This window comes from Haemorhous mexicanus, assembly GCF_027477595.1.
Source record: "Haemorhous mexicanus isolate bHaeMex1 chromosome 29 unlocalized genomic scaffold, bHaeMex1.pri scaffold_193_ctg1, whole genome shotgun sequence".
Lineage (NCBI taxonomy): Eukaryota > Metazoa > Chordata > Aves > Passeriformes > Fringillidae > Haemorhous > Haemorhous mexicanus.
Window position 1 is genome coordinate 24639 of NW_026775981.1, and position 26364 is coordinate 51002.

The following is a 26364-nucleotide window of genomic DNA, read 5'->3' on the forward strand; positions in this document are numbered from 1 at the left end:
CCCCAAGCCCTGCAGCCTCTCCTCCTGCTCGAGGGGAGGAGGGAGCTTTGCAGAACACCCTGACCTTTGCGATGTACAGCGGGGCTGCACGAGCCTTCACTCCCAACTCAGCACTGAGGCACCTCCCAGCACCTCGCTTTTCCTGCCACACAAAAAAATAAAAAAAGATTCCACAAAGACCCCTGGAAGGTTTGTGTGTTTTATAAGGTCACCATTTGTACAGAGGGTATCACATTAAAAACATCCACGCACAAAACTGGCAGCGGCGCAGGAGGGCTCGGCCCCAGAGCGGGGCTGGCACAAAAGCCTTAACTCAGCCTTCAGAGCCTGCCTGGCCCACAAATCCACAGCTCGGCCTCAGTCCGTGAGGTTCTTGGCCCAAGCGTTCCTGGATGCAGGGCAGAGCTAGGAGGTGACAAAGCTCGGGATTCCCAGTGGCACTTTGGAATTCCCACCCCCACTGCCAGTCCCTGCCCTGCTCCTCTCACTGAGGGAGAACGTGAACTTTCCTCCTGGATGCCAACAGTTCCTTTGGATATTATCCCAAATCCTTACTTGGCCTTTTTTTTTTCTTTCTTTTTTTTTTGTATTTTTTGTGGGTTTTTTTGTTTTTGTTTAAAACATTAGGCTGGCAGAAAAATCCCAAACAAAGCAGCGACACGAGAGTGGGGTCAGCAATAAAAGAACAGGGCAACGGGACAGAGAGAGCACATCCACAAACGCTGGGATTCCTCCTCAGGCAGCCCCTGAGCAGGGGCACAGCTGGGAACCAGCAGCCAAACCGGGCAGGCCAGAGCCAGCCCTGCTGTCCCCACGCACCAGAGCAGCGAGAACAGCCCCGTCCCGCACACCAGGGGGGAGCAGATCATCCTCAGCCGTGAGATGATCCAGGCAATGATCACTACACAGAGCTGGTTGGCAGGCTGTGAATGCAGAAAGCCGTTTCAGCTGCAGCTCCCCAGATCAAAGTTCCCTGCAGCCTCCCGAGCCCGGCTTTGCTCCGGGCGCTCCGGCCGGGACCATCCAACGCCGCCTCCCGCCGGGCTCCGGGGGCTCGGACGCTTTGGATCTTCCCTGCTCGCCCACAGGAGGCTTCACTGAGCCAGGCTCCCCTTCTGGCCCGTCCAGAGCTCCCGCAGCTCCACCTTGCAGCCCAGGTCCCTGAGGGCAGCCCTGGCCACGTCGTCGCAGTCGCGGTGGGCGGCGCGTGCCTCGGCGATCAGCACCTCGGCCCCCAGGGCCAGGATGGGCCCGCAGAGCTCCCGGCTGCGCGCCACCAGGTTCCGGATCAGCATGCACGCCTGCTTCTGGGGACACAGGGTGGCACGGGGTCACTGGGGGCTGCAGGGAGCCATGGGGGGCACAGGGGGCTGCAGGGAGCCATGGGGATCACTGGGGGCCCGCACAGCTCCCGGCTGCGCGCCACCAGGTTCCGGATCAGCATGCACGCCTGCTTCTGGGGACACAGGGTGGCACGGGGTCACCGGGGGCTGCAGGGAGCCATGGGGGGCACTGGGGGTCAGAGGGAATCACGGGGGTCACTGGGGTCCCGCAGAGCTCCCGGCTGCGCGCCACCAGGTTCCGGATCAGCATGCACGCCTGCTTCTGGGGACACAGGGGGCCATGGGGTCACTGGGGGCTGCAGGGAGCCATGGGGGGCACTGGGGGTTGCAGGGGGCACTGGGGGTCAGAGGGAACCACGGGGGTCACTGGGGTCCTGCACAGCTCTTGGCTGCGCGCCACCAGGTTCCGGATCGGCATGCACGCCTGCTTCTGGGGACACAGGGTGGCACGGGGTCACTGGGGGCTGCAGGGAGCCATGGGGGGCACTGGGGGTCAGAGGGAACCATGGGGATCACTGGGGTCCTGCACAGCTCCCGGCTGCGCGCCACCAGGTTCCGGATCAGCATGCACGCCTGCTTCTGGGGACACGGGGGGCCATGGGGTCACTGGGGGCTGCAGGGAGCCATGGGGGGCACAGGGGGCTGCAGGGGGCACTGGGGGTCAGAGGGAACCACGGGGGTCACTGGGGTCCCGCAGAGCTCCCGGCTGCGCGCCACCAGGTTCCGGATCAGCATGCACGCCTGCTTCTGGGGACACAGTGGGCCATGGGGGTCACTGGGGGCTGCAGGGGGCACTGGGGGGCACAGGGGGTCAGAGGGAACCAGGGGGATCACTGGGGTCCTGCACAGCTCTTGGCTGCGCGCCACCAGGTTCCGGATCAGCATGCACGCCTGCTTCTGGGGACACGGGGTGGCACGGGGTCACTGGGGGCTGCAGGGAGCCATGGGGGCACAAGGGGCTGCAGGGAGCCATGGGGATCACTGGGGTCCTGCACAGCTCCCGGCTGCGCGCCACCAGGTTCCGGATCAGCATGCACGCCTGCTTCTGGGGACACGGGGTGGCACGGGGTGGCACGGGGTCACTGGGGGCTGCAGGGAGCCATGGGGGGCACAGGGGGTCAGAGGGAATCATGGGGGTCACTAGGGGCTGCAGGGACCCATGGGGGTCTCTGGGGTTGGTAGAGAAGCCATGGGAGGCACAGGGAGCCATGGGGGGCACAGGGGGCTGCAGGGAGCCACAGGGGTCACTGGGGTTGGTAGGGAAGCCATGGGGTCACTGGGGGCTGCAGGGAGCCATGGGGGTCACTGGGGGCCATGGGGGGCTGCAGGGAACCACAGGGGTCTGCAGGGAGTCATGGGAGGCACAAGGAGCCATGGGGGGCACTGGGGGTTGCAGGGAGCCACAGGGGTCAGTGGGAGCCATGGGGGGCACTGGGGTTGGTAGGGAAGCCCAGGGGTCACTGGGGTCTGAGGGTGGTCAGTGGATTTCTGAGGGAAGCCCAAGGGTCACTGGGGTCTGCAGGGAAGCCACGGGATCAGTGAGTTTTACAGGCAAGCCCAGGGATCCCTGGGTTTTGCAGGCAAGCCCAGGGCTCAGGGGATTTCTGAGGCAAGCCCAGGGCTCAGGGGATTTCTGAGGCAAGCCCAGGGCTCAGGGGAACAGCCCTGCCTGTCCTACCTGCACAGCCACCTCTCGTGGGTGAGCCTTCATGGCCTGCACGGCTGCCAGGGCCCCGCCGCCCTCCATGATGACGCTGCAGTTCTCGGGCTTGCGCAGGGCCAGCATGCACAGGGCTGCACAGCCCTGCTCACAGATCTGCAACACACAGGGACACGCTCACTGCCTGCAGACCTGCCCTGCAGCCAGAGAAAAGTGGGCTTGCTGTCCTGTTATGGCACTCTTGGAGTGGTTTTATTGTTTTGAAGTTTTTCCTGCTGCGGCGTCCTGCTGCTCTGGCACGTAAAGCAAGGCGAGGGTTGGAATTATGATCTTAGAGATGTTTCCAACCTTCATCATTCTGGGTTTTACACACCAGAGGTGTAAAACACCATCCCCACTATCCATCTGAGTCAGGAATGAGAAAAATAAAACACTACAAGGTGGAAAACCCCTAAATTCACACAAACATTGGACGCCACAGCCGAGCTCTGGAGGTTTATCCACAGCTCAGCTGCACACACACATCCTGCAGCTCCAGCTCAGCTCCATCCCCACCCCAGAGGGAACCCCCAAGGCCCTGGGGGGTACCTGAGGGTTGCCCAGGTGGTGGCTGATGGCCAGCACGATGAGCTCGGTGGCCCCGGCGTCCACGATGGCGTCTTTGACGTCGTCGTTGCCGGCCACGGCGCGGATGGCGCTGAGCACCTGCTTCACCACGTCCTGCCCGTGGGGAAACAGCAGCTCAGAGAGCAGCACAGGCAGCTGGAGAGCTCAGAAAGCAAAGCACAACATCCCCCGTTCCAGGAAAATGGCTGTGGCAAGCATCAGCTCCAAAAACTCTGCCCTCAGTCACCTCCTTGCTGCACAAGGGACCTTGGAAGCTTCTGCCAGACCATCAGCGAGGCTTAAAAATCAGACACCAGCCTCTGGGAGTTGAGCACCTAAATGCTTTGTTTAAAAGCTCTTTTTGGTGGAAAACCAACCATTCAGCTCCTCTGGGAGCAGGCAGAGTGTCACTGTGATCTCTTCCAGAAAAATCCCTTCGCCAGGATTTCTTCTCCTGGGCAGCTGAGAAGCCTCAGAGAAAAAGGAAACAATAATTTTCTGATTGCTTCTCCTGTGTTCTGCTGCTTTGGAGATTGTTTGATTGGTTTCATGTGAAGTGTTTCACTTAATGGCCAGTCATGGTCAGGCTGTGTCAGACTCTGGAAGGAGTGATGAGTTTTCATTCTCATTCTTTGCAGCCTTCTGTCTGTATCCCTTCTCTACTCCTCAGAACAGTTTTAGCACAGCATTCTTCAACACAATATAGATCATGAAATAACAAATTAGCCTTCTGAGAACATGGAGGCAGATTCATCACTCCTCCTCCCTCTGGGGAACTCAGGAAAGAGCCCAGGCTAAGGCTCCCTCACGGACAGGAACCCCCTGCTGAGGATGAGGCGCTCCCCCAGCCCACCCCAAACCCTTCCCTCTGCTCACAGGGTGCTCCATGCAGTCAGCCAGCAGCGTCACCATGAAATTTAAGCCCCCCAGGTCCACGATTTCCTGGCAGAACTCGTTCCTGACCGAGAGGCGGGAGAGGGTGGCACAGAGCTCGCTGAGAACCCCGGAGTTATCCCTGAAGGCTGCAGAGGAGAGAGGGATGGAGTCACTACTGAACAATTAATTTACTTGGATTAGTTACACAGGAAACATTCTGTTTTATCTATTCTCACTCTGTTCACAATGTCTTCTCTGGGCAAGAAGCAGCTGAGCAGAGACAAGAGGGCCCTAAACCTGTAAAACACTTCCCAAATTCACTGAAAAACTGCTCTGATCATCTCACTGCTGCACAGGTGACCAGCAGCACCACGGTGGCACTTTCTGGTTCTCTCAGGGCACATTTCATGGATAGAACTAAACCCCGTGTGAGTGACAAATTCCTGAATCACCTCCGAGGAGCTCCAGGATATGACAATGAGAGGAGAAATCAGACAATGGGAGAAGAAATCAGAAGAGATTCCTGAGAAGGAACCACAAGTGATTCCTGAGACAGTGAGAGAAGAAATCAGAAGGGATTCCTGAGAAGGAACCACAAGTGATTCCTGAGACAGAGAAGAAATCAGACAATGAGAGAAGAAATCATGAGTGATTCCTGAGACAATGAGAGAAGAAATCACGAGTGATTCCTGAGAAGAAACCACAAGTGATTCCTGAGACAGTGAGAGAAGAAATCAGACAATGAGAGAAGAAATCATGAGTGATTCCTGAGAAGAAGTTACAAGTGATTCCTGAGACAGTGAAAGAAGAAATCACAAATAATTCCTGAGACAGTGAGAGAAGAAATCACAAATAATTCCTGAGACAGTGAGAGAAGAAATCACAAATAATTCCTGAGACAGTGACAGAAGAAACCACAAGTGATTCCGGAGACAGTGAGAAGAAATCCCAGGTGCTTCCCCACCACGATCAACACCCCCAGGGTCCATTTTACCTTTTGCAGCCTCAATGAGGACTCTCAGCCCATCGTTCTCCAGCACGATCATCTTGGCGTGGTCGTGGGCGTGACCGAAGGGCACACGGATGTCATCGTCGAACGTCATGACCCTGAGGGCCGAGGCTGCCGTCCTGACCAGCTCAGCACTGCTGCCGTGCTGGGTGATGGCCCCGGTGAGCACGGGGAGGACGCCCCCCTTGACAAAGGCCTGCCTGTTGTGCTCGTGCTTGAGGCAGGCGTGGCGCACGCAGCGGATCCCGGCCAGCGTCACCTCGGCGTCCTCGCGCCGCTCCCGCAGGCTCCGCAGCAGCAGCTCCTGCCCCGCGGCGTCCAGCAGGTCTGGCTGGCCATCCAGCAGGGCAGCCAGCGTGCAGAAGGCCTGCAGCAGCAGATCCCTGTCCCCTGCAGCCAGCTGGCAGGCAGAGAGCACGGCGGGGTAGGCGCCGTTGCGGCCGGCCAGGTAGCGGAAGGCGAGCTGCTCCTTGCACTGCACCGCGAAGGCCGACAGCTCCTGGGGCAGCTGGGCCACGTCCTGCTCTGCCACGGCTCTGCTCAGGCTCTCCAGGGTCTGAGGGACACACCCAGGGTTAGTGCTGCACCTGAGGCGTGCAGGAGGAGCAGCAAGGGGGGTGGTTTGAGGCTGGAAATCGGTTTGGGGTGATGGGAGCGGCGGTGATGGCGATTGGGATTCGTGCACACAAGCCCTGGAGGGACAGGGGCTTCCTGTGCCACCACTGGGCACCAGCACCAGCTGAACTGGGTCCAACCAGCTCATCCCAGCTCTGGAAGTGTCCACAGCCATGCTGGACAGAGCTTGGAGCCACCTGGGGTGAGTGGGGCTGATCCCCACCTTGTCCCCAGCCCAGAGCCACATCCCGTCACCCAAGGGACACCTCCAGGGATGGGCACCCCAAACCTCCCTGGGCAGCCCTGACCACCCTTCCCGTGAGGAAATCCCTCCTGATGTCCCACCTGAGCCTCCCCTGGCACACCTTGAGGCTGTTCCCTCCCGTCCTGCCCCGGGAGCAGAGCCTGACCCCACCTCACCTACACAGAGCCTTCCCTGCAAAGGGCAAGGAGCTCTTGGAATGTTTAATATTTGCAGAAGAAATGGGATTAACTGCCTGAAGAGCTCCCAGAGAAATGGGGCAGAGGCAGAGGTTGGCCTAGTATTTATAATATTATTATTATTCTTATATAACCCTGAGAGAGAGAGCAGCCACTTGTGCTCCTACCAGCAGGATTTGGTGCTTTTGCCTCTGCCCGTTCTCAGAGGCAGGAGGTCTCACAGCTTTCACAATATTGCTCAGGTCCACACCTAAAAAGAGGGAAAGAAAACCAAGTTTAATACTGGTTCCAGGATAATTAGAGTCAAATAAACAGTGTTAGTTGCAGTTCTAGTGAAAAGCTGCCAAGGTAACCACAGAGAACAAAGATGAACTTGTAAAGATGCTGAAATGTTCAATTCTGACTGTAAGGTCAGATTCTGCATGGAACAAAGCTAGATGTCAGTAGAGGGGGGAAAAAAGAAGGAATTTAATTTCACTGACCAAATTTTGCCCTCCAGCTTCCCTCTAAGCAGTTTTGCAGTCATAATTAATCCAGAAAACCAGGTCAGCATTAATGGTGTCTCTGTTCCACTTCACAAAGGCTCCTTTCCAATGCTGCAGGACTCACCTTTGCCTGCAGGACTCCTTTAACCCCTGAGGATTTGTAAGAGCCCAGCCTGCAGAGTGCACGGTACCTTGGGACTCGAACTGCAGCACGGCTTCTCTCACAGCCTCCTCGGGCTCCATCTCGAACTCGGTGATGTTCTCCTGCACCGCATCATCAAACGTCTCCTGGGCGATCTGCTTGGAGCCCATGGTGCCGGGACGGGCTGGATCCACCTCCGTGTGCTGCTGCTGACAGAGGGCACAGCTCGTTTCGGTGCAAAACCTTTCCAATGCCCAGCAGAGCCCGAGCGAGGGGCTGGCTCTTCCCCGAGACAAAGGCTCAGAACTCTGAATCAAAGATACCCGCTCAAAGGCACGGCCGGTGTTTTATTTAATGGGGAAAACACGGTAGGGAAGAAGGCTAAGGAGATATTTCAGCAGCATTCCCGGATTTCCATGGGGTTTCGGAGCTATCACCGTGACGGGGCTCTCGCTGCAGCACTGAGGGCACCGCGCCCGCTCACGGCCCCGGCCCTCAGCCCGCCCTGCCCCGCTTCCCCCGGAGCATCCCACACCCCTCAGCCAGCCCGCAGCTGCCAGAGACGCGGAGAGGGCCCCGAAGGAAGGCGGCGGTGCCGGGGGAGCTCCGGGACGCACCCGCGGCCCCGCTGCCCCTCACGACCCACCTGGGCTCCCGCCGGCCGCCCCCGCCGGACAAAAGGCGAGGGCGGGACGGCCCCACTCGGCCGCCGTACGCGCTCTCTGCGCATGCGCCGCGGCCCAAATTCGCACCGCTCGCCCTCACGCCGAGCGAAAAAGAACGCACGGGGACGGCAACGCGCACGCGCGCCGCTCCCGCGCCCGATCGCTCCCACGCACGCGCAGTTGGCGCGGCGTGCCCGGGCGCGCCCTCAGGGCAGCGGCGGCTCCCTCAGAGCGGGAGGCCGCGGGCCGCTCCCCTCGCCCCCGTCCCGCTTACCGGCAGCGCGCCCGCACCGTTAGTACCGCCCCGCGCCCGCCGGCAGGGGATGAGGCGGCTCCGCGCAGCGCAGGCGCGGCGGGAGGGGGCGGGATACGGGGCGTGGTTAACGCGTGAGGAGGCGTGGTCCGTGTGAAGGAGAAGGCGTGGTTATACCGATGTGGGGCGTGGCCTAGAAAAGGGCGTGACCACCCGCGGTCTCCGTGAGCCCCGGGAGCGGCGGGAGGGGCGTGGCCATCAGCGGGAGGGGCGTGTCTACCGGCGAAGGGGGCGTGGCCAGCGTGAGGCTCCGGTGTGGCGGGAGGCGGCGGCGGCGCAAGGCCGCCTCGGTGAGGGCGGGCCGGGCTCGGGCTCCGGCTCCGGTTCCTCCTCCCGGCGCTGCGCGGGGGGCGGCGGCGGGGAAGCGCGAGGCTCCCCTCAGGCTGCGCTTCCCCTCAGGCCGCGGCGGGAGCCCGGGCCCGCGGCAGGCCGTGCTCCGGTGCCGTGAGGGGAAGATGGCCTCTCGGAGGATCACCCGCGACACGTTCGAGGCCGTGGTGCAGGACAAGGTGAAGCGGTACCGGAGCGGTGCCGCGGGAGACCCGGCCCATCGTTTCCCAGGTAGGAGGAGCGGGATGGCGGGAGCAGCCTGGCAGCGCCTGCCATTTATTGATTTATTAATTAATTTATTTATTGGCCTGGCGCCGGTGTTTTTCCACATCCGTTTTTATGGAAGAGGCAGGAGAACAGCTGGGCACCGTAACGGGGGGGAAAAAATGGGAATTGAGACAAAGGAATTGACTTCAGCATGGCAGAGCGGGTCCGGTTCCAGGCGGGTCTCCAGGGCCGGTGCTGCAGGATGGAATTCTGGTGATGGCTGAGAAGTTAAATAAATGTAGGAGTGCCCTGAAAGCCTTTGGGTCTTCGTGCTTGGTGTTATTTTTGGGGGAAAAAAGCTCAAAGCAGGGCATTGACCTCATGAACATAACACAAAATGTGGTTCCCGAATTTGGGATGTAAAATGTCCATCAAGACACTTGGGTGAGCTTTAAAATGAACTCTGTTATTTTTAGAGTTACATGAGCCTTGAAGAAATCATTTCCATTAAACACTTCTATTTTTTTTTTTTCCAAGTGTTCTTTACTTTCTGAATTGAACTTCTGGGATTGGGGAACAAGGGTCTTGGATAATGAGAATTTCCTGCAGTAATGAGAGGATTGTGGTTGAGTTTGTGTCAAATCCAAGTTTGTGTCCAGCTGTGGAATGGGAATTCTGGTCTGGGTGGCAAGCTGGAGATTGGCCAAAGCTTGGAATTGCTGGTCTTGGGGATCTTTGACAATTTATAAGTTCTGGGAAAGCTAAAAGTTCAGAGTTCTGGTGATTTTTATGCCTCAGGTAGAAGATCAAGTCTTGAGACAGCGACGAGCAAAGAAAAATTTGATTTGGAGGAGAACTTGAGCTCTTGAATTTAGGGATTGGAATATGGGGATGGGAATGTGCTGATGTGGATTTCCTTGAGAAATCTCCCCGTGTTGACTCTTTTCACCCTCTAATTTCATTTCTCTGCCCAGCTCCCTCCCGGCTGCCCCGGCCCCGCTACAACGAGAGCTTCCAGCCCGACGGGCGCTTCCCTCACGCCAACTGCCAGCACGAGGACTGGAGCCAGGAGCCTGGGGAGGATTATCCTGGGGAGAATTACCCCGGGGAGGATTATCCTGGGGAGAATTACCCCGGGGAGGATTATCCTGGGGAGGATTACCCTGGGGAGAACTACCCTGGGGAGGATTACCCCGGCCCTTCCTACCGCGCCGGCAGCCCCCTGCTCCGCAAGGAGAATTATTTCCACGGACGTTTCTCCCGCCCTGCGCCCCGGGAGCGGGAATTCGGCCAGGATTACAGGAAATTTGGCCGTGCAGCTGCCCCAGGCAGGGAATTTGGGCAGCACCCTGCTCCCCACGGCCGGGAGTACGGGCAGCAGCACCGGGAGTACGGCCAGCGGGACCGGGAGTACGGGCAGCAGCAGGATTATGGCCCCTCGGATTGCTGGGAAGCTGGCGGGCAGCACGGAGCGGGGTTTGGCTCCTCGGAGCTTTTGGGGGATTTTAGGTCTCCCGGGCTGCTGGAGGAGGAGGAGTATGGCAGCGTGGAGGATCAGGAGTACGAGGCGGAGGATGGCGAGTTCCGGGCGGCGCTGCGCAGGGGAGGAGTGGGCAGGGGGAGAGCGCTCAGGGGGAAACGCCTCACCAGGGGGGTGCTGAAAGCCAAGGTGTTCAAAGGAGACCTCAAAAGCCCCCTGAAGAAGTGGAATGTGAAGAAAGCACAGCTAGGCCTGGATCCCAAAGCTCTGGAGCAGCCTCTGGAAGTCACCGAGCACCCCGAGCAGAGGCCGGTGCCCCTCCAGCAGCGCCCCAGCCCCAAGCTGCCCCCGCACCCCGTGGCAGCCCAGAGAGCCATCCTGAGGCTGCCAAAACCCGCCCACGTCTTCAGGAACCTCAACTTCGACCTGGTGGATAAATCTGACATTTTCTCCACCTTCGGCATGGAGATCATCAAGTGGGCCGGGTTCCACGCCGTCAGAAACGACGCCGAGTTCTCGCGGCTCTTCGGGGCCCTCTTCGAGCTGGAGACCGAGACCTGTGCCAAGATGTTGGCCTCCTTCAAGTGCTCCCTGAGGCCAGAGCACAGAGATTATTGCTTCTTCACCATCAAGAGCCTGCAGCACGCCGCCCTGAAAACCCCCAAGGTGGACAACGAGTTCTTGAACATGCTGCTGGACAAGGGGGCGGTGAAAACCAAGAATTGCTTCTTTGAGATCATCAAACCTTTTGATAAATACATCATGAGGCTCCAGGACCGCCTGCTCAAGGGGGTGACCCCTCTGCTGATGGCCTGCAACGCCTACGAGCTGAGCCTCAAAACCAACGGCTTCGGCAACCCCAGGGAGATGGCCAACGCCTTCGAGACCACCGTGTCCCTGTGCAGGAAATCCCTGGCTCTGCTGGGCCAGACCTTTGCCCTGGCCTCTGTTTTCAGGCAGGAGAAAATCCTGGAGGCCGTGGGGCTGCAGGAGATGGCCCCAGCACCCACGGCCTTCCCCAACTTCGATGACTCCACGCTCTTTGGGAGGGAGTACATCGAGAACCTGAAGGCTTGGCTGGAGAAGAGTGGCTACCCCATCCAGATGAAGAAGGCAGAGGCAGGATCCGGGGAGCAGCTCCAGACAGCCTCCCCCGAGCCCACAGGTAACAGGGTGGGGGGAATTTCTGTGCTTTGCTGAGGTCAGGAATTCCTGACTCTGGCAATTCCAGGTGAATCCCAGTCAGGGAGGGAATTCCAGGTGAGTCCAAATCAGAGATGGAATTCCAGGTGAATCCAAATCAGGGAGGGAATTCCAGGTAAATCCCACTCAGGGATGGAATTCCATGTGAATCCTACTCAGGGATAGAATTCCAGGTGAATCCCAGTCAGGGAGGGAATTCCAGGTGAGTCCCACTCAGGGAGGGAGTTCCAGGTGAGTCCAAATCAGAGATGGAATTCCAGGTAAATCCCACTCAGGGTTGGAATTCCAGGTGAATCCCAGTCAGAACTGGAGCAGGGATGGAATTCTAGATGAGTCCCAGTCAGGGAGGGAATTCCAGGAGAATCCTACTCAGGGCTGGAATTCCAGGTGAATCCCACTCAGAACTGGAGCAGGGCTGGAATTCCAGATGAGTCCCAGTCAGGGTTGGAATTCCAGGTGAATCCTACTCAGGGAGGGAATTCCAGGAGAATTCCACTCAGAACTGGAGCAGGGAGGGAATTCCAGGTGAATCCAAATCAGGGATGGAATTCCAGGTGAATCCCACTCAGGGATGGAATTCCAGGTAAATCCCAGTCAGAACTGGAGCAGGACTGGAATTCCAGGTGAATCCCAGTCAGAACTGGAGCAGGGCTGGAATTCCAGGTGAATCCCAGTCAGAACTGGAGCAGGGCTGGAATTCCAGGTGAATCCCACTCAGAGCTGGAATTCCAGATGAGTCCAAATCAGGGAGGGAATTCCAGGTGAATCCCAGTCAGGGCTGGAATTCCAGGTGAGTCCCAGTCAGGGCTGGAATTCCAGGTGAGTCCCAGTCAGGGCTGGAATTCCAGGTGAGTCCCACTCAGGGCTGGAATTCCAGGTGAGTCCCACTCAGGGCTGCAATTCCAGGTGAGTCCCACTCAGGGCTGCAATTCCAGGTGAGTCCCAGTCAGGGCTGGAATTCCAGGTGAACCCCAGTCAGGGCTGCAATTCCAGGTGAATCCCACTCAGAGCTGGAATTCCAGGTGAATCCCACTCAGAGCTGGAATTCCAGGTGAATCCCACTCAGAGCTGGAATTCCAGGTGAGTCCCAGTCAGGGCTGGAATTCCAGGTGAGTCCCAGCCAGGGAGGGAATTCCAGGTGAATCCCAGCCAGGGCTGGAATTCCAGGTGAGTCCCAGCCAGGGCTGGAATTCCAGGTGAGTCCCAGTCAGGGCTGGAATTCCAGATGAATCCCACTCAGGGCTGCAATTCCAGGTGAGTCCCACTCAGGGCTGCAATTCCAGGTGAGTCCCAGTCAGGGATGGAATTCCAGGTAAATCCCAGCAGGGAGTCTGTGGCAGTTGCTGTGCTGCAATCCTGTCCTTCCTTCTCTTTCTCTCTTAAATCCAAGATTTTCACCCCCTCAAGGCAGGGAAACCAGGACCAACCTGGAACTGCCTTAACTGCAGAGTAAATATTTGCATATATGCAAATGTGGGGATGTCACCATCACGCTTTGATCAGATCCAGGTGCATTTCCTTGGAGATGTTCAAATCCCATCCCTGAGCTGGGCCAGTGCTTCCTCCTGCCTAAAACGTTTTTAATTCATGTTTTTTTCCTAATTCATCCAGTTTTTTCCTAATTCATCCTGGTTTTTTTCCTAATTCATCCTGGTTTTTCCTAATTCATCCTGGTTTTTCCTAATTCATCCTGGTTTTTTCCCTAAAAACCTGTTTTTTTTCTTGAGCCTCAGCTCCTTTCTCAGGGAGCTTTTGCAGCACTGGCACCAAATGGTTGAAAATTTCTCACCCAGCCCTTCAGAGCAGCATTTAAATAAACTGATTTTCCACAAAATCTCCCTTGGCTGCATTAAAAATTGCCTTTTTACAGATTATTCCACTTGCCTGGGATGGCTGTGGATGTGTTTTTAATAAATAATAAAGTTTGGGATTTTTTTGGGGGGATTTATATCTATATTTATTTTATATTTATCTATTTTTGGGGGTATTTAATGGGATTTATTTCTCCCCACAGCCCCCCAACGAGCTGACAGGAAGGTTCTGGAAACAATTGAGCAGCTGGTGAGCAGCATCGTGGCAGGAACTTTGTCTGCCAAGGACAGGAATGCCCAGAAAAACTCTCCTGAATATTGGTGGGTGTGTGGGAACTGCCTGGCAAATTTGCATTAAATTAATTAAACCTTCCCTTCATTCAATGGGAATGATCAAAGCCTGCTGTGTATTTTTTTTAAATTTTTTATTAGTTTTTATTTTAGTTTTTTTTTTTAATATTTAGTTTTTTAAAAAATTATTTAGATTTTTTTTTAAATTTTTTTAAGGTTTTTAAAATTTTGTTTCTTTTTATTTTTAGGGGGGAAATGTTTTCCTGGTGTTAATTATCCCTGGAAATGATCCTGGTGTTTGTGTTGTTGCTTTTGATGTGCCAATAATGCTCCAAATTCAAGGTTTTTCAAAGGAATTTGCATTTTAGGAGCAAATCCAGCTGATGGAGACACCCAGCAAAGCCCCAGGGTTTAGAATTCCAGGGAAAATGTTGGAAAAAGGGGGAGCTGATGAATTCCTGTCAATGATTTCTTCCCTTGATCCCAGAAAAACCTGCTCAGCCTCATGCTGAACACCTGGAAAAATGAACAAACTGGGAGGCTCAGGGGCTTTCACTTCAAAAATGGAGATTTTCAGCAGATTTCTCCTTTTTCTGTCTTTCTCAGGTTCCTGTGTGACAAGGAATGCAAATACCACAGGCTGAGGTTGTAAAAATGGAGATTTTAATCAGATTTCTCCTTTTTTTTCCTGTTTTTCTCAGGTTCCTGTGTGAGGAGGAGTACAAATCTTGGACTGAGGTTGCAAAAATGGAGATTTTAATCAGATTTCTCCTTTTTTCCTGTGTTTCTCAGGTTCCTGTGTGACAAGGACAGCCTGGAGTACAAATACCACAGGCTGAGGCTGTAAAAATTGAGATTTTAATCAGATTTCTCCTTTTTTCCTGTGTTTCTCAGGTTCCTGTGTGATGAAGAGTACACATCTTAAACTGGAGCTGTAAATATTGAGATTTTATTCAGATTTTTCCTTTTTCTGTGTTTCTCAGGTTCCTTTCTGAGGAGGACAGCCTGGAGTACAAGTACTACAGGCTGAGGCTGTAAAAATTGAGATTTTAATCAGGTTTTTCCTTTTTTTTCTGTGTTTCTCAGGTTCCTGTGTGATGAGGAGTACAAATCTTGGACTGAGGCTGTAAAAATTGAGATTTTAATCAGATTTCTCCTTTTTTTTCCTGTGTTTCTCAGGTTCCTGTGTGACAAGGACAGCCTGGAGTACAAGTACTACAGGCTGAGGCTGTAAAAATTGAGATTTTAATCAGATTTCTCCTTTTTTCCTGTGTTTCTCAGGTTCCTGTGTGAGGAGGAGTACAAATCTTGGACTGAGGTTGTAAAAATGGAGATTTTAATCAGATTTCTCCTTTTCTTACTGTGTTTCTCAGGTTCCTTTCTGAGGAGGACAGCCTGGAGTACAAATACCACAGGCTGAGGCTGTAAAAATTGAGATTTTCAGCTGATTTCTCCTTTTTTCCTGTGTTTCTCAGGTTCCTGTGTGATGAAGACCACAAATCTTGGACTGAGGCTGTAAAAACTGAGATTTTAATCAGATTTTTCCTTTTTTCCTGTGTTTCTCAGGTTCCTTTCCGAGGAGGACAGCCTGGAGTACAAATACCACAGGCTGAGGCTGTCAATATTGAAATTTTCAGCTGATTTCTCGTTTTTTTTCCTGTGTTTCTCAGGTTCCTGTGTGAGGAGGAGTACAAATCTTGGACTGAGGCTGTAAAAATTGAGATTTTAATCAGATTTCTCCTTTTTTCCTGTGTTTCTCAGGTCCCTGTGTGACAAGGACAGCCTGGAGTACAAATACCACAGGCTGAGGCTGTAAAAATTGAGATTTTAATCAGATTTCTCCTTTTCTTCCTGTGTTTCTCAGGTTCCTGTGTGACAAGGACAGCCTGGAGTACAAATACCACAGGCTGAGGCTGTCAATATTGAAATTTTAATCAGATTTTTCCTTTTTTCCTGTGTTTCTCAGGTTCCTTTCTGAGGAGGAGAGCCTGGAGTACAAATACCACAGGCTGAGGCTGTCAATATTGAGATTTTCAGCTGATTTTTTTCCTTTTCCTGTGTTTCTCAGGTTCCTTTCTGAGGAGGAGAGCCTGGAGTACAAATACCACAGGCTGAGGCTGTAAATATTGAGATTTTAATCAGATTTTTCCTTTTTTCCTGTGTTTCTCAGGTTCCTGTCTGAGGAGGACAGCCTGGAGTACAAATACTACAGGCTGAGGCTGTCAATATTGAAATTTTAATCAGATTTTTCCTTTTTTCCTGTGTTTCTCAGGTTCCTTTCCGAGGAGGACAGCCTGGAGTACAAGTACTACAGGCTGAGGCTGTCTGAGGTGCAGAGGAGCAGCCTGGCAGGGGAGGCAGCAGCCCCAGAGTCCCTGAGGGCCATGCTCTATGCCAGGAGGGTGGCCAGCATCAAAAGGAGACTTTTCAAGAGGAAAAAAAAACCTGGGCTTGTCCCTGCCCGTGCCAGGAAGGTGAGGAGGGCAAGCACTGGCACCCAGACCCTGCTGTCAGCTGGCACAGGAGTGAAACAGCCAGACAGAAACCTTGCAGCTGGCACAGGAGTGAAACAGCCAGACCAAAATCTGGCAGCTGGCACAGGAGTGAAACAGCCAGACAGAAACCCTGGCACAGGGCTGGAGCAGCCAGATCAGAATCTCCCAGCTGGCACAGGAATGAAACACTCAGACAAAAATCTCCCAGCTGGCACAGGGCTGGAGCAGGCAGACCAGAATCTGGCAGCTGGCACAGGAATGAAACAGCCACACCAAAACCTTGCAGCTGGCACAGGGCTGGAACACTCAGACAAAAGTCTCCCAGCTGGCACAGGAATGAAACACCCTGACCAAAACCTCCCAGCTGGCACAGGAGTGAAACAGCCAGATCAGAATCTGGCAGCTGGCACAGGGCTGGAACACCCAGACCAAAATCTGGCAGCTGGCACAGTGCTAAAACACTCAGAGAAAAATCCCCCAGCTGGCACAGGAATGAAACAGCCAGACCAAAATGTGGCAGCTGGCACAGGGCTGGAAGAGCCAGACAAAAGTCTCCCAGCTGGCACAGGAATGAAACAGCCAGACCAGAATCTGGCAGCTGGCACAGGAGTGAAACATCCAGACCAAAACCTCCCAGCTGGCACAGGAGTGAAACACCCAGACCAGAATCTGGCAGCTGGCACAGGGCTGGAGCAGCCAGACCAAAATGTGCCAGCTGGCACAGGGCTGGAGCAGCCAGACCAGAAGGTTCCTGGTGCAGAGCCTGGCCTGGGTGCCAGCTCTGCCCCCCAAGGTGCCAGCTCTGCCCCCCAAGGTGCCAGCTCTGCCCCCCAAGGTGCCAGCAGCAGCTCCCAGGTGCCCGTGGCAGCAGAGAGAAGAGCAGACCCTGAGGGTTTGGCAGCAGATCCTGAGCTCCTGCCAGCACTGGGATCGCAGTTTGCTGATGGTGAGTGGGGCTTGGGAATTGGAATTGTATCCAGGGAAAATAAAATGGGGTTGGAGTGGGAAATTTAAATTATATCCAGGGAAAATAAAATGGGGTTAGAGTGGGAAATTTAAATTATATCAGGGAAAATATAATGGGGTTAGAGTAGGAATTTGAAATTATATCCAGGGAAAATAAAATGGGGTTAGAGTGGGAATTTGAAATTATATCAGGGAAAATATAATGGGGTTAGAGTGGGAATTTGAAATTATATCAGGGAAAATAAAATGGGGTTAGAGTGGGAATTTGAAATTATATCCAGGGAAAATAAAATGGGGTTAGACTGGGAATTTTAAATTATATCCAGGGAAAATAAAATGGGGTTAGACTGGGAATTTTAAATTATATCCAGGGAAAATAAAATGGGGTTAGAGTGGGAATTGAAATTATAGCAGGGAAAATAAAATGGGGTTAGAGTGGGAATTTTAAATTACAACCAGGAGAAACAAACAGGGGTTAGATTGGGAATTGAAATTATAGCAGGGGAAATAAAATGGGGTTAGAGTGGGAATTTTAAATTATATCCAGGGAAAATAAAATGGGGTTAGATTGGGAATGTTAAATTACAACCAGGAGAAACAAACAGAGGTTAGATTGGGAATTGAAATTATAGCAGGGGAAATAAAATGGGGTTAGATTGGGAATTTTAAATTACAACCAGGAAAAACAAACAGGGGTTAGATTGGGAATTGAAATTAGAGCAGGGAAAACAAACAGGAATTTTGGGAATATTCAATTGTGTGCAGGAAAAACTAGCAGGGGTTAGATTGGGAATGTTAAATTGTGTCCAGAAAAAAAACCCCAAATTTCTCCTGCAGTCCACAAAAGGAATTCCTGCTGGAAACCCCAAACAGGATTTATTAATTCTGAATTTGTGGAGTGGGTAGTTCTCAGCTGCCCTGATTTGGGGTTTGAAATTTTAAATGATAGCAGAAAAACAAATGGGTTAGATTGGGAATTGAAATTATAGCAGGAAAACAAACAGGGGTTAGATTGGGAATTTTGAATTATATCCAGGAAAAGCAAACAGGGGTTAGATTGGGAATTGAAATTAGAGCAGGGGAAAACAAACAGGAATTTTGGGAATATTCAATTGTGTGCAGGAAAAACTAGCAGGGGTTAGATTGGGAATGTTAAATTGTGTCCAGAAAAAAAAACCCAACAAATTTCTCCTGCAATCCACAAAAGGAATTCCTGCTGGAAACCCCAACCCCATTTCTGTGCTGCTGAATTTTGAAGCTCTCAGCCTCCTGCCCTTTCTCACCAGGACATTTTTGCTCCTTGCAGTGGATGCCAAAACCATGGAGACTGCAGAGAAGCTGGCCAGGTTTGTGGCTCAGGTAGGGCCAGAGATTGAGCAGTTCAGCATTGACAACAGTGCAGATAACCCCGAGCTCTGGTGAGTCCCTGCTCCTTCCCTCCCTCCCATGCCTGCTCCAACCCCTGCATTTGGTGATTTAGGAACTCAGCAATCCTCCAGCACCTGCATTCCTGGTGAATATCTGAGATATCTCAGAAAATAAAACCATTTATGCATAAATATATTGAATTCTGAGTAGCAACTTGATTTATTTTTGTGCCTAATCACCAGCCTGAGCCCTGGAATTGGGAATTTTCAACATGATTCCAATGAATTCATTTGACCTTCATTTCCTTGGATTTTGGACCTGATTTCTCTGGATTTTTGACCTTATTTCCCCTGGCTTTTGGACCTTGTTTTCCTTCGATTTTTGACCTTGTTTCCCCTGGACTTTGACCATATTTCCCCTGCATTTTTGACCTTATTTTCCCTAGATTTTTCACCTTATTTCTCTGGCTTTTTGACCTTATTTTACCCTGGACTTTTGACCTTATTACCTCTGGATTTTTGACCTTGTTTTCCTTGCATTTTGGACCTTATTTCCCCTGGACTTTGACCATATTCCCCTGCATTTTCGACCTTATTTTCCCCTTCATTTTTGACCTTATCTTCCCTGGATTTTTGATAGTGTTTCTCTGGCTTTCTGACTTTATCCCCCCTTCACTTTTACCCTTATCTCCCACCATTTTTACCCTTATTTCCCCTGCATTTTTGATCCTGTTTCCACTTGATTTTTCACCTTATTTCTCTGGCTTTTTGACCTTATTTCCCCTGCATTTTTACCTTTATTCCCCTGCACTTTTCCCCTTATCCCCCCCTGCATTTTCACCCCTTTCCCCTCTCACTTTTCACCCCTTTTCCCCCCTCACTTTTCACCCTTTTCCCCCCTCACTTTTCACCCTTTTCCCCCCTCATTTTCACCCTTTTCCCCCCTCATTTTCACCCTTTTCCCCCCTCATTTTCACCCTTTTCCCCCCTCATTTTCACCCTTTTCCCCCCTCATTTTCACCCTTTTCCCCCCTCATTTTCACCCTTTTCCCCCCTCATTTTCACCCTTTTCCCCCCTCATTTTCACCCTTTTTCCCCCTCACTTTTCCCCTTTTTCCCCCTCACTTTTCCCCTTTTTCCCCCTCACTTTTCCCCTTTTTCCCCCCTCACTTTTCCCCTTTTTCCCCCTCACTTTTCCCCTTTTTCCCCCCTCACTTTTCCCCTTTTTCCCCCTCATTTTCACCCTTTTTCCCCCTCACTTTTCCCCTTTTTCCCCCTCATTTTCATTCTTCACCTCCCATTTCCTCACCCCAGGTTCCTGCAGGACCAAACCAGCCCTGCCTTCAAATTCTACCGCATGAAAGTCCTGGAGCTCTGTCCCTCCATCACCTTCAGCCCCGAGGCTGCAGAAGCTGCCAGAGCTGCAGGGACAGCCCTGGACACTGAGGAGGACGAGGAGGAAGAGGAGGAGGAAGAAGAAGAAGAAGAAGAAGAGGAAGAAGAAGCTGAGTTTGAACCCTCCCAAGCTGATGAGGAGGATGAGGATGATGAGGAGGACGTGGCAGCAGGTAGAAGGGTGACAAAGCTAGAGGAAGATGTGGTGTCCATGGCAGGAGAGGAGGTGTCAGGAGGTGAAGTGCAGCTCTCCAGCCCCTCTGACGGCGCTGTCCCAAATCTGTCGACACAGGCACCCCCCGGCCCGGGCCCCGGCGCGCGCTTCCCCCGCAAACGGGTCAGCTCCAAGTCCCTGAGGGTGGGCCTGATCCCGGCCCCCAAAAGGATCTGCCTCATCCAGGAGCCCAAAGGTCAGTGGGCACCGAAATGGTTAAATTCTGTATGGAAAAAAAGAGAATTTGGGCAAAAATCCCCTTTTTTTAGGTGTTTTTGCTTTCAAAAGGGTCAGCTCCAAGTCCCTGAGGGTGGGCCTGATCCTGGCCCCCAAAAGGATCTGCCTCATCCAGGAGCCCAAAGGTCAGTGGGCAGTGAAATGGTTAAATTTTAGAGTAAAATAGAGGGGGATTTGGGAAAAAATCCTGATTTTTTTAGGTGTTGTAGCTTTAAAAGAGCATTATTTAATGCAAACGGGTCAGCTCCAAGTCCCTGAGGGCGGGCCTGATCCCGGCCCCCAAAAGGATCTGCCTCATCCAGGAGCCCAAAGGTCAGTGGGCACCGAAATGGTTACATTCTGTATGGAAAAAAAGGGAATTTGGGCAAAAATCCCCTTTTTTTAGGTGTTGTTGCTTTCAAAAGGGTCAGCTCCAAGTCCCTGAGGGTGGGCCTGATCCTGGCCCCCAAAAGGATCTGCCTCATCCAGGAGCCCAAAGGTCAGTGGGCACCAAAATGGTTAAATTTTAGAGTAAAATAGAGGGGGATTTGGGAAAAAATCCTGATTTTTTTAGGTGTTGTAGCTTTAAAAGGGCATTATTTAATGCAAACGCGTCAGCTCCAAGTCCCTGAGGGTGGGCCTGATCCCGGCCCCCAAAAGGATCTCCCTCATCCAGGAGCCCAAAGGTCAGTGGGCAACAAAATGGTTAAATTCTGTATGGAAAAAAAGGGAATTTGGGCAAAAATCCCCTTTTTTTAGGTGTTGTTGCTTTCAAAAGGGTCAGCTCCAAGTCCCTGAGGGCGGGCCTGATCCTGGCCCCCAAAAGGATCTGCCTCATCCAGGAGCCCAAAGGTCAGTGGGCACCGAAATGGTTAAATTCTGTATGGAAAAAAAGGGAATTTGGGCAAAAATCCCCTTTTTTTAGGTGTTGTTGCTTTCAAAAGGGTCAGCTCCAAGTCCCTGAGGGCGGGCCTGATCCTGGCCCCCAAAAGGATCTCCCTCATCCAGGAGCCCACAGGTGGGTTGGCAGTGAAATAGTTCACTTTTATGCAGAAATAAAAGAGGATTTGAGTAAAAATCCCCATTTTTTTAGGTGTATTGTCACTTAATAAATGATAAATGGTAATTGTTTAATGCAAACGGGTCAGCTTCAAGTCCCTGAGGGTGGGCCTGATCCCGGCCCCCAAAAGGATCTGCCTCATCCAGGAGCCCAAAGGTCAGTGGGCACCGAAATGGTTAAATTCTGTATGGAAAAAAGGGAATTTGGGCAAAAATCCCCTTTTTTTAGGTGTTGTTGCTTTCAAAAGGGTCAGCTCCAAGTCCCTGAGGGCGGGCCTGATCCTGGCCCCCAAAAGGATCTGCCTCATCCAGGAGCCCAAAGGTCAGTGGGCAGTGAAATGGTTAAATTTTAGAGTAAAATAGAGGGGGATTTGGGAAAAAATCCTGATTTTTTTAGGTGTTGTAGCTTTAAAAGGGCATTATTTAATGCAAACGGGTCAGCTCCAAGTCCCTGAGGGTGGGCCTGATCCTGACCCCCAAAAGGATCTGCCTCATCCAGGAGCCCAAAGGTCAGTGGGCACCGAAATGGTTAAATTCTGTATGGAAAAAAAGGGAATTTGGGCAAAAATCCCCTTTTTTTAGGTGTTGTTGCTTTCAAAAGGGTCAGCTCCAAGTCCCTGAGGGTGGGCCTGATCCCAGCCCCCAAAAGGATCTGCCTCATCCAGGAGCCCAAAGGTCAGTGGGCAACAAAATGGTTACATTTTAGAGTAAAATAGAGGGGGATTTGGGAAAAAATCCTGATTTTTTTTTAGGTGTTGTAGCTTTAAAAGGGCATTATTTAATGCAAACGGGTCAGCTCCAAGTCCCTCAGGGTGGGCCTGATCCCGGCCCAAAAGAATCTGCCTCATCCAGGAGCCACAGGTGGGTTGGCAGTGAAATAGTTCACTTTTATACAGAAATAAAAGAGAATTTGAGTAAAAATCCCCATTTTTTAAGGTGTATTGTCACTTAATAAATGGTATTTGTTTAATGCAAACGGGTCAGCTCCAAGTCCCTGAGGGTGGGCCTGATCCCGGCCCCCAAAAGGATCTGCCTCATCCAGGAGCCCGAATGAGTAGGCACCAAAATAGTTAAATTTTATAGTATAATAAAAGAGGATTTGTGTAAAAATCTCCATTTTTGTACATGTTGTCACTTAAAAAAAGTTCATTTCTCCAAGACAAAGTTCAGTTCCAATTTCCTGAGGGTGGGCCTGGTCCCGGCCCCTGAAAGGATTTTCCTCATCCAGGAGCCCAAATGAGTAGGCACCAAAATAGTTAAATTTTATAGTAAAATAAAAGAGGATTTGTGTAAAAATCCCCATTTTTGTGCATGTTGGCACTTAGAAAAAGTTCATTTTCTCCAAGACAAAGTTCAGTTCCAATTTCCTGAGGGTGGGCCTGGTCCCGGCCCCTGAAGTGATCTGCCTCATCCAGGATCCCACAGGTTCCGTTGGCACTAAAATGGTTAAATTTTATTGCAAAATAAAGGAGAATTTGGGCAAAAATCCTGATTTTTTTAGGTATTTTGTCACTTAAAAAATGGCATCATTTAATCCAAAACTCAACTCCGAGTCCCTGAGGGTGGGCCTGATCCCAGCCCCTAAAGGATCTGCCTCATCCAGGAGCCCAAATGAGTGGGCACTCAAATAGTTAAATTTTATAGAAAAAAAATGAGGATTTGTGTAAAAATCCCCACTTTTGTACATGTTGTCACTTAAAAAAAGTTTATTTCTCCAAGACAAAGTTCAGCTCCAAGTCCCTGAGGGTGGGCCTGGTCCTTCCCCCCAAAAGGATTTTCCTCATCCAGGAGCCCACAGGTGGGTTGGCAGTGAAATGGTTAAATTTTATTGCAAAATAAAAGAGAATTTGGGCAAAAATCCTAATTTTTTTAGGTATTTTGTCACTTAAAAAATGGCATCATGTAATGCAAAACTCAGCTCCAAGTCCCTGAGGGTGGGCCTGGTCCCGGCCCCTGAAAGGATTTTCCTCACCCAGGAGCCCAAATGAGTAGGCACCAAAATAGTTAAATTTTATAGTAAAATAAAAGAGGATTTGAGTAAAAATCTCCATTTTTGTGCATGTTGTCACTTAAAAAAAGTTCATTTCTCCAAGACAAAGTTCAGCTCCAAGTCCCTGAGGGTGGGCCTGGTCCTTCCCCCCAAAAGGATTTTCCTCATCCAAGAGCCCACAGGTGGGCTTGGCAGTGAAATGGTTAAATTTTATTGCAAAATAAAGGAGAATTTGGGCAAAAATCCTAATTTTTTTAGGTATTTTGTCACTTAAAAAATGGCCTTATTTAATGCAAAGTTCAGCTCCAAGTCCCTGAGGGTGGGCCTGGTCCTTCCCCCCGAAAGGATTTTCCTCATCCAGGAGCCCACAGGTGGGTTGGCAGTGAAATGGTTAAATTTTATAATAAAATAAAGATGATTTGTGTAAAAATCCCCCATTTTTTAGATATTTTGTCACTTAAAAAATGGCATTATTTAATCCAAAACTCAGCTCCAAGTCCCTGAAGGCTGGGATGATCCCAGCCCCCAAAAGGATCTGAGCTCAAAGGGCAGTGGTCACCAAAATATTTCACTTTTATATCAAAATAAAAGAGAATTTGGGCAAAAATCCTCATTTTTTTAGGTGTTGTTCCATAAAAAATTGCAATTTTACCTACAAAAATGACCACAAAATTCACTTTAAATTCTTATTAAAGTGACAAAGGAGAAGCTGAATAGAAAAACCCGAAGGTCAGTGGGCAGCAAAATATTTCAGAAGAGAATTTGGCAAAAATCCTCATTTTTTAGGTATTTTGTCACTTAAAAATTGCATTTTTTGGTATAAAAATGAGCACAAAGTTCACTTTAAAAGGAGAAGCGGAAGAAATAATGTATGGGCCAATATATTTCTATTAAATTGAGAATATATTGAATTTTTTTATTAATTCTGGTCCTTTTTATTGCTCTAATTTTTCTTATTGCTTCTGTTTTAGGTCCAGGCTTGAAATGGAATTTTTTGGAGGATTTTTTAGCTGTGGTTTGGAGGAAAAATTTGATTTTTTTACTAAAATAATTTGAATTTCCAGCTGAATTTTGTGGTTTTTTGCCTTGCAGTGCATGAACCTGTCAGGATTGCTTATGACAGACCCCGGGGCTGCCCTGTCACAAAGAAAAAAAAGGTAAAAAATTCACATTTCTGCCCTAAAATCCAACCAAAAATGAGAAATGATTGGGGAAAAAACCAATCTGGAAAGAAGGAAATTGATTAAAAAAAAAAGGTATTTTAAAATTCCTTTTAAAGGAGGAAATTATTGTGAGGAAATTCCTTTAAAAATCTCTTGAAAAACTGGAAAATCCTTTAAAAATTCCTCTATAGAAGGAAAATTCTTTAAAAAAATAATTTAAAGGAAGGAAAATCCTTTGAAAAAATCCCTTGAAAATAAGGAAAATCCTTTAAAAATCTCTTTTAAAAGAAGAAAATGACTTTAAAAAAAAAAATCCTTTAAAAGCACTTTGAAAAGAAGGAAATTCCTTTCAAAAGGACAAAATTCTTTTTAAAAAACTCCTTTGAAACTTTTCTTTGAAAGAGGAAATTCCTTTAAAAAATCCTTTAAAACTTCCTTTAAATGAAGGAAAATTCCTTTAAAAATTCATTTTAAAAAAGGGAATTTCCTTTAAAAAAATTCAATTTACACCGGTCCGGATGGGAATTTCACCCTCATAAATGTTACATTTTTTCACCCATTTCACCCCAATAAATATTAATTTTTTTTGCCCATTTTTTGCCCTTTTTCCCCATTTTTGGCAGAAGCCCAGGGCTCTGGAGGTGCCCCAGAAGAGGCTGAGCCCCAGGAACGTGGGGTTCAGATGCTGGCAGGAAATTCCTTCTAAAAAATTCCTTTAAAAAAATTCCTTTTAAAAATTCCTTTTAAAAAAATCCTTTAAAACTTCCTTTAAATGAAAGAAAATTCCTTTAAAAATTCATTTTAAAAAAGGGAATTTCCTTTAAAAAAATTCAATTTACACCGGTCAGGATGGGAATTTCACCCTCATAAATGTTACATTTTTTCACCCATTTCACCCCAATAAATATTAATTTTTTTTGCCCATTTTTTGCCCTTTTTTCCCCATTTTTGGCAGAAGCCCAGGGCTCTGGAGGTGCCCCAGAAGAGGCTGAGCCCCAGGAACGTGGGGTTCCAGATGCTGCAGAGGATGGGCTGGCAGGAGGGGCACGGCCTGGGCACGCGCGGCCGCGGCATCCGAGAGCCCCTGCACCTGTAAGGGGGGATTTATGGGGGAAAATGGGGATTTATGGGGAAAATAGGGGGAAAAATAGGGGGTTTATGGGGGGAAAATAGGGGGGTTTATGGGGGAAAATAGGGGGGGAAATAGGGGGGGAAATGGGGGAAAATAGGGGATTTATGGGGGGATTTATGGGGGAAAATAGGGGATTTATGGGGGGAAAATGGGGATTTATGGGGGAAAATGGGGGAAAAATAGGGGGGTTTATGGGGGAAAATGGGGATTTATGGGGGAAAATAGGGGGGTTTATGGGGGGATTTATGGGGGAAAATAGGGGGAAAATAGGGGATTTATGGGGGGAGAAATGGGGAAAATAGGGGATTTATGGGGGGAAAATAGGGGGGAATGGGGGGGAAATGGGGAAAATAGGGGGGTTTAATGGGGGGAAATTACGGGGTTTATGGGGGGAAAATAGGGATTTATGGGGGGATTTATGGGGAAAATAGGGGGATTTATGGGGGAAAATAGGGGGGTTTATGGGGGAAAATAGGGGATTTATGGGGGAAATAGGGATTTATGGGGGAAAATGGGGATTTATGGGGGGAAAATGGGGGATTTATGGGGGGAAAGTATGCGGGTTTATGGGGGGAAAATAGGGGGGAAATGGGGGAAAATAGGGGGAAAATAGGGGGATTTATGGGGGATTTATGGGGGGAAAATATGGGGGTTTATGGGGGGAAATTAGGGGGGGAAATGGGGAAAATAGGGGGGTTTATGGGGGAAAAATGGGGATTTATGGGGGGAAAAATGGGGGGTTTATGGGGGGAAATAGGGGGTTTATGGGGGGAAAATAGGGGATTTATGGGGGGATTTATGGGGAAAATAGGGGATTTATGGGGGGAAAATGGGGATTTATGGGGGAAAATAGGGGGTTTATGGGGAAAAATGGGGATTTATGGGGGGAA

The 26364-nt window shown here is 50.6% G+C and overlaps 2 protein-coding genes across 6 annotated transcripts; one reads left to right on the top strand and one right to left on the bottom strand.

The window, feature by feature from the left end:
* Nucleotides 1-185: 185 nt before the first annotated feature.
* On the bottom strand, nt 186-8241 carry ARMC6 (armadillo repeat containing 6). 5 transcript variants are annotated; one of them, XM_059837308.1, is made up of 8 exons: nt 8117-8241; nt 7227-7383; nt 6718-6800; nt 5480-6050; nt 4486-4631; nt 3592-3723; nt 3022-3159; nt 186-1307 (listed from the first exon to the last, which is right to left on the bottom strand). In XM_059837308.1, exons 2-8 carry the CDS (start codon nt 7345-7347, stop codon nt 1095-1097), a joined length of 1404 nt encoding a protein of 467 aa, XP_059693291.1. In that variant the 5' UTR covers nt 7348-7383; nt 8117-8241; the 3' UTR covers nt 186-1094. The 5 variants fall into 5 exon arrangements, with proteins under 5 accessions (XP_059693291.1, XP_059693292.1, XP_059693289.1 ...); XM_059837309.1 differs by having other exon boundaries at nt 7227-7386; nt 8117-8208; XM_059837306.1 differs by lacking the exon at nt 8117-8241 and adding an exon at nt 7824-7975.
* Nucleotides 8242-8411: 170 nt separating this feature from the next.
* SUGP2 (SURP and G-patch domain containing 2) lies at nt 8412-25438 on the top strand. Its single transcript, XM_059837310.1, has 9 exons — nt 8412-8716; nt 9667-11337; nt 13390-13507; nt 15750-16744; nt 16787-16918; nt 18245-18356; nt 19620-20110; nt 24272-24336; nt 25298-25438. Exons 1-9 carry the CDS (start codon nt 8611-8613, stop codon nt 25436-25438), a joined length of 3831 nt encoding a protein of 1276 aa, XP_059693293.1. The 5' UTR covers nt 8412-8610.
* Nucleotides 25439-26364: the final 926 nt, after the last annotated feature.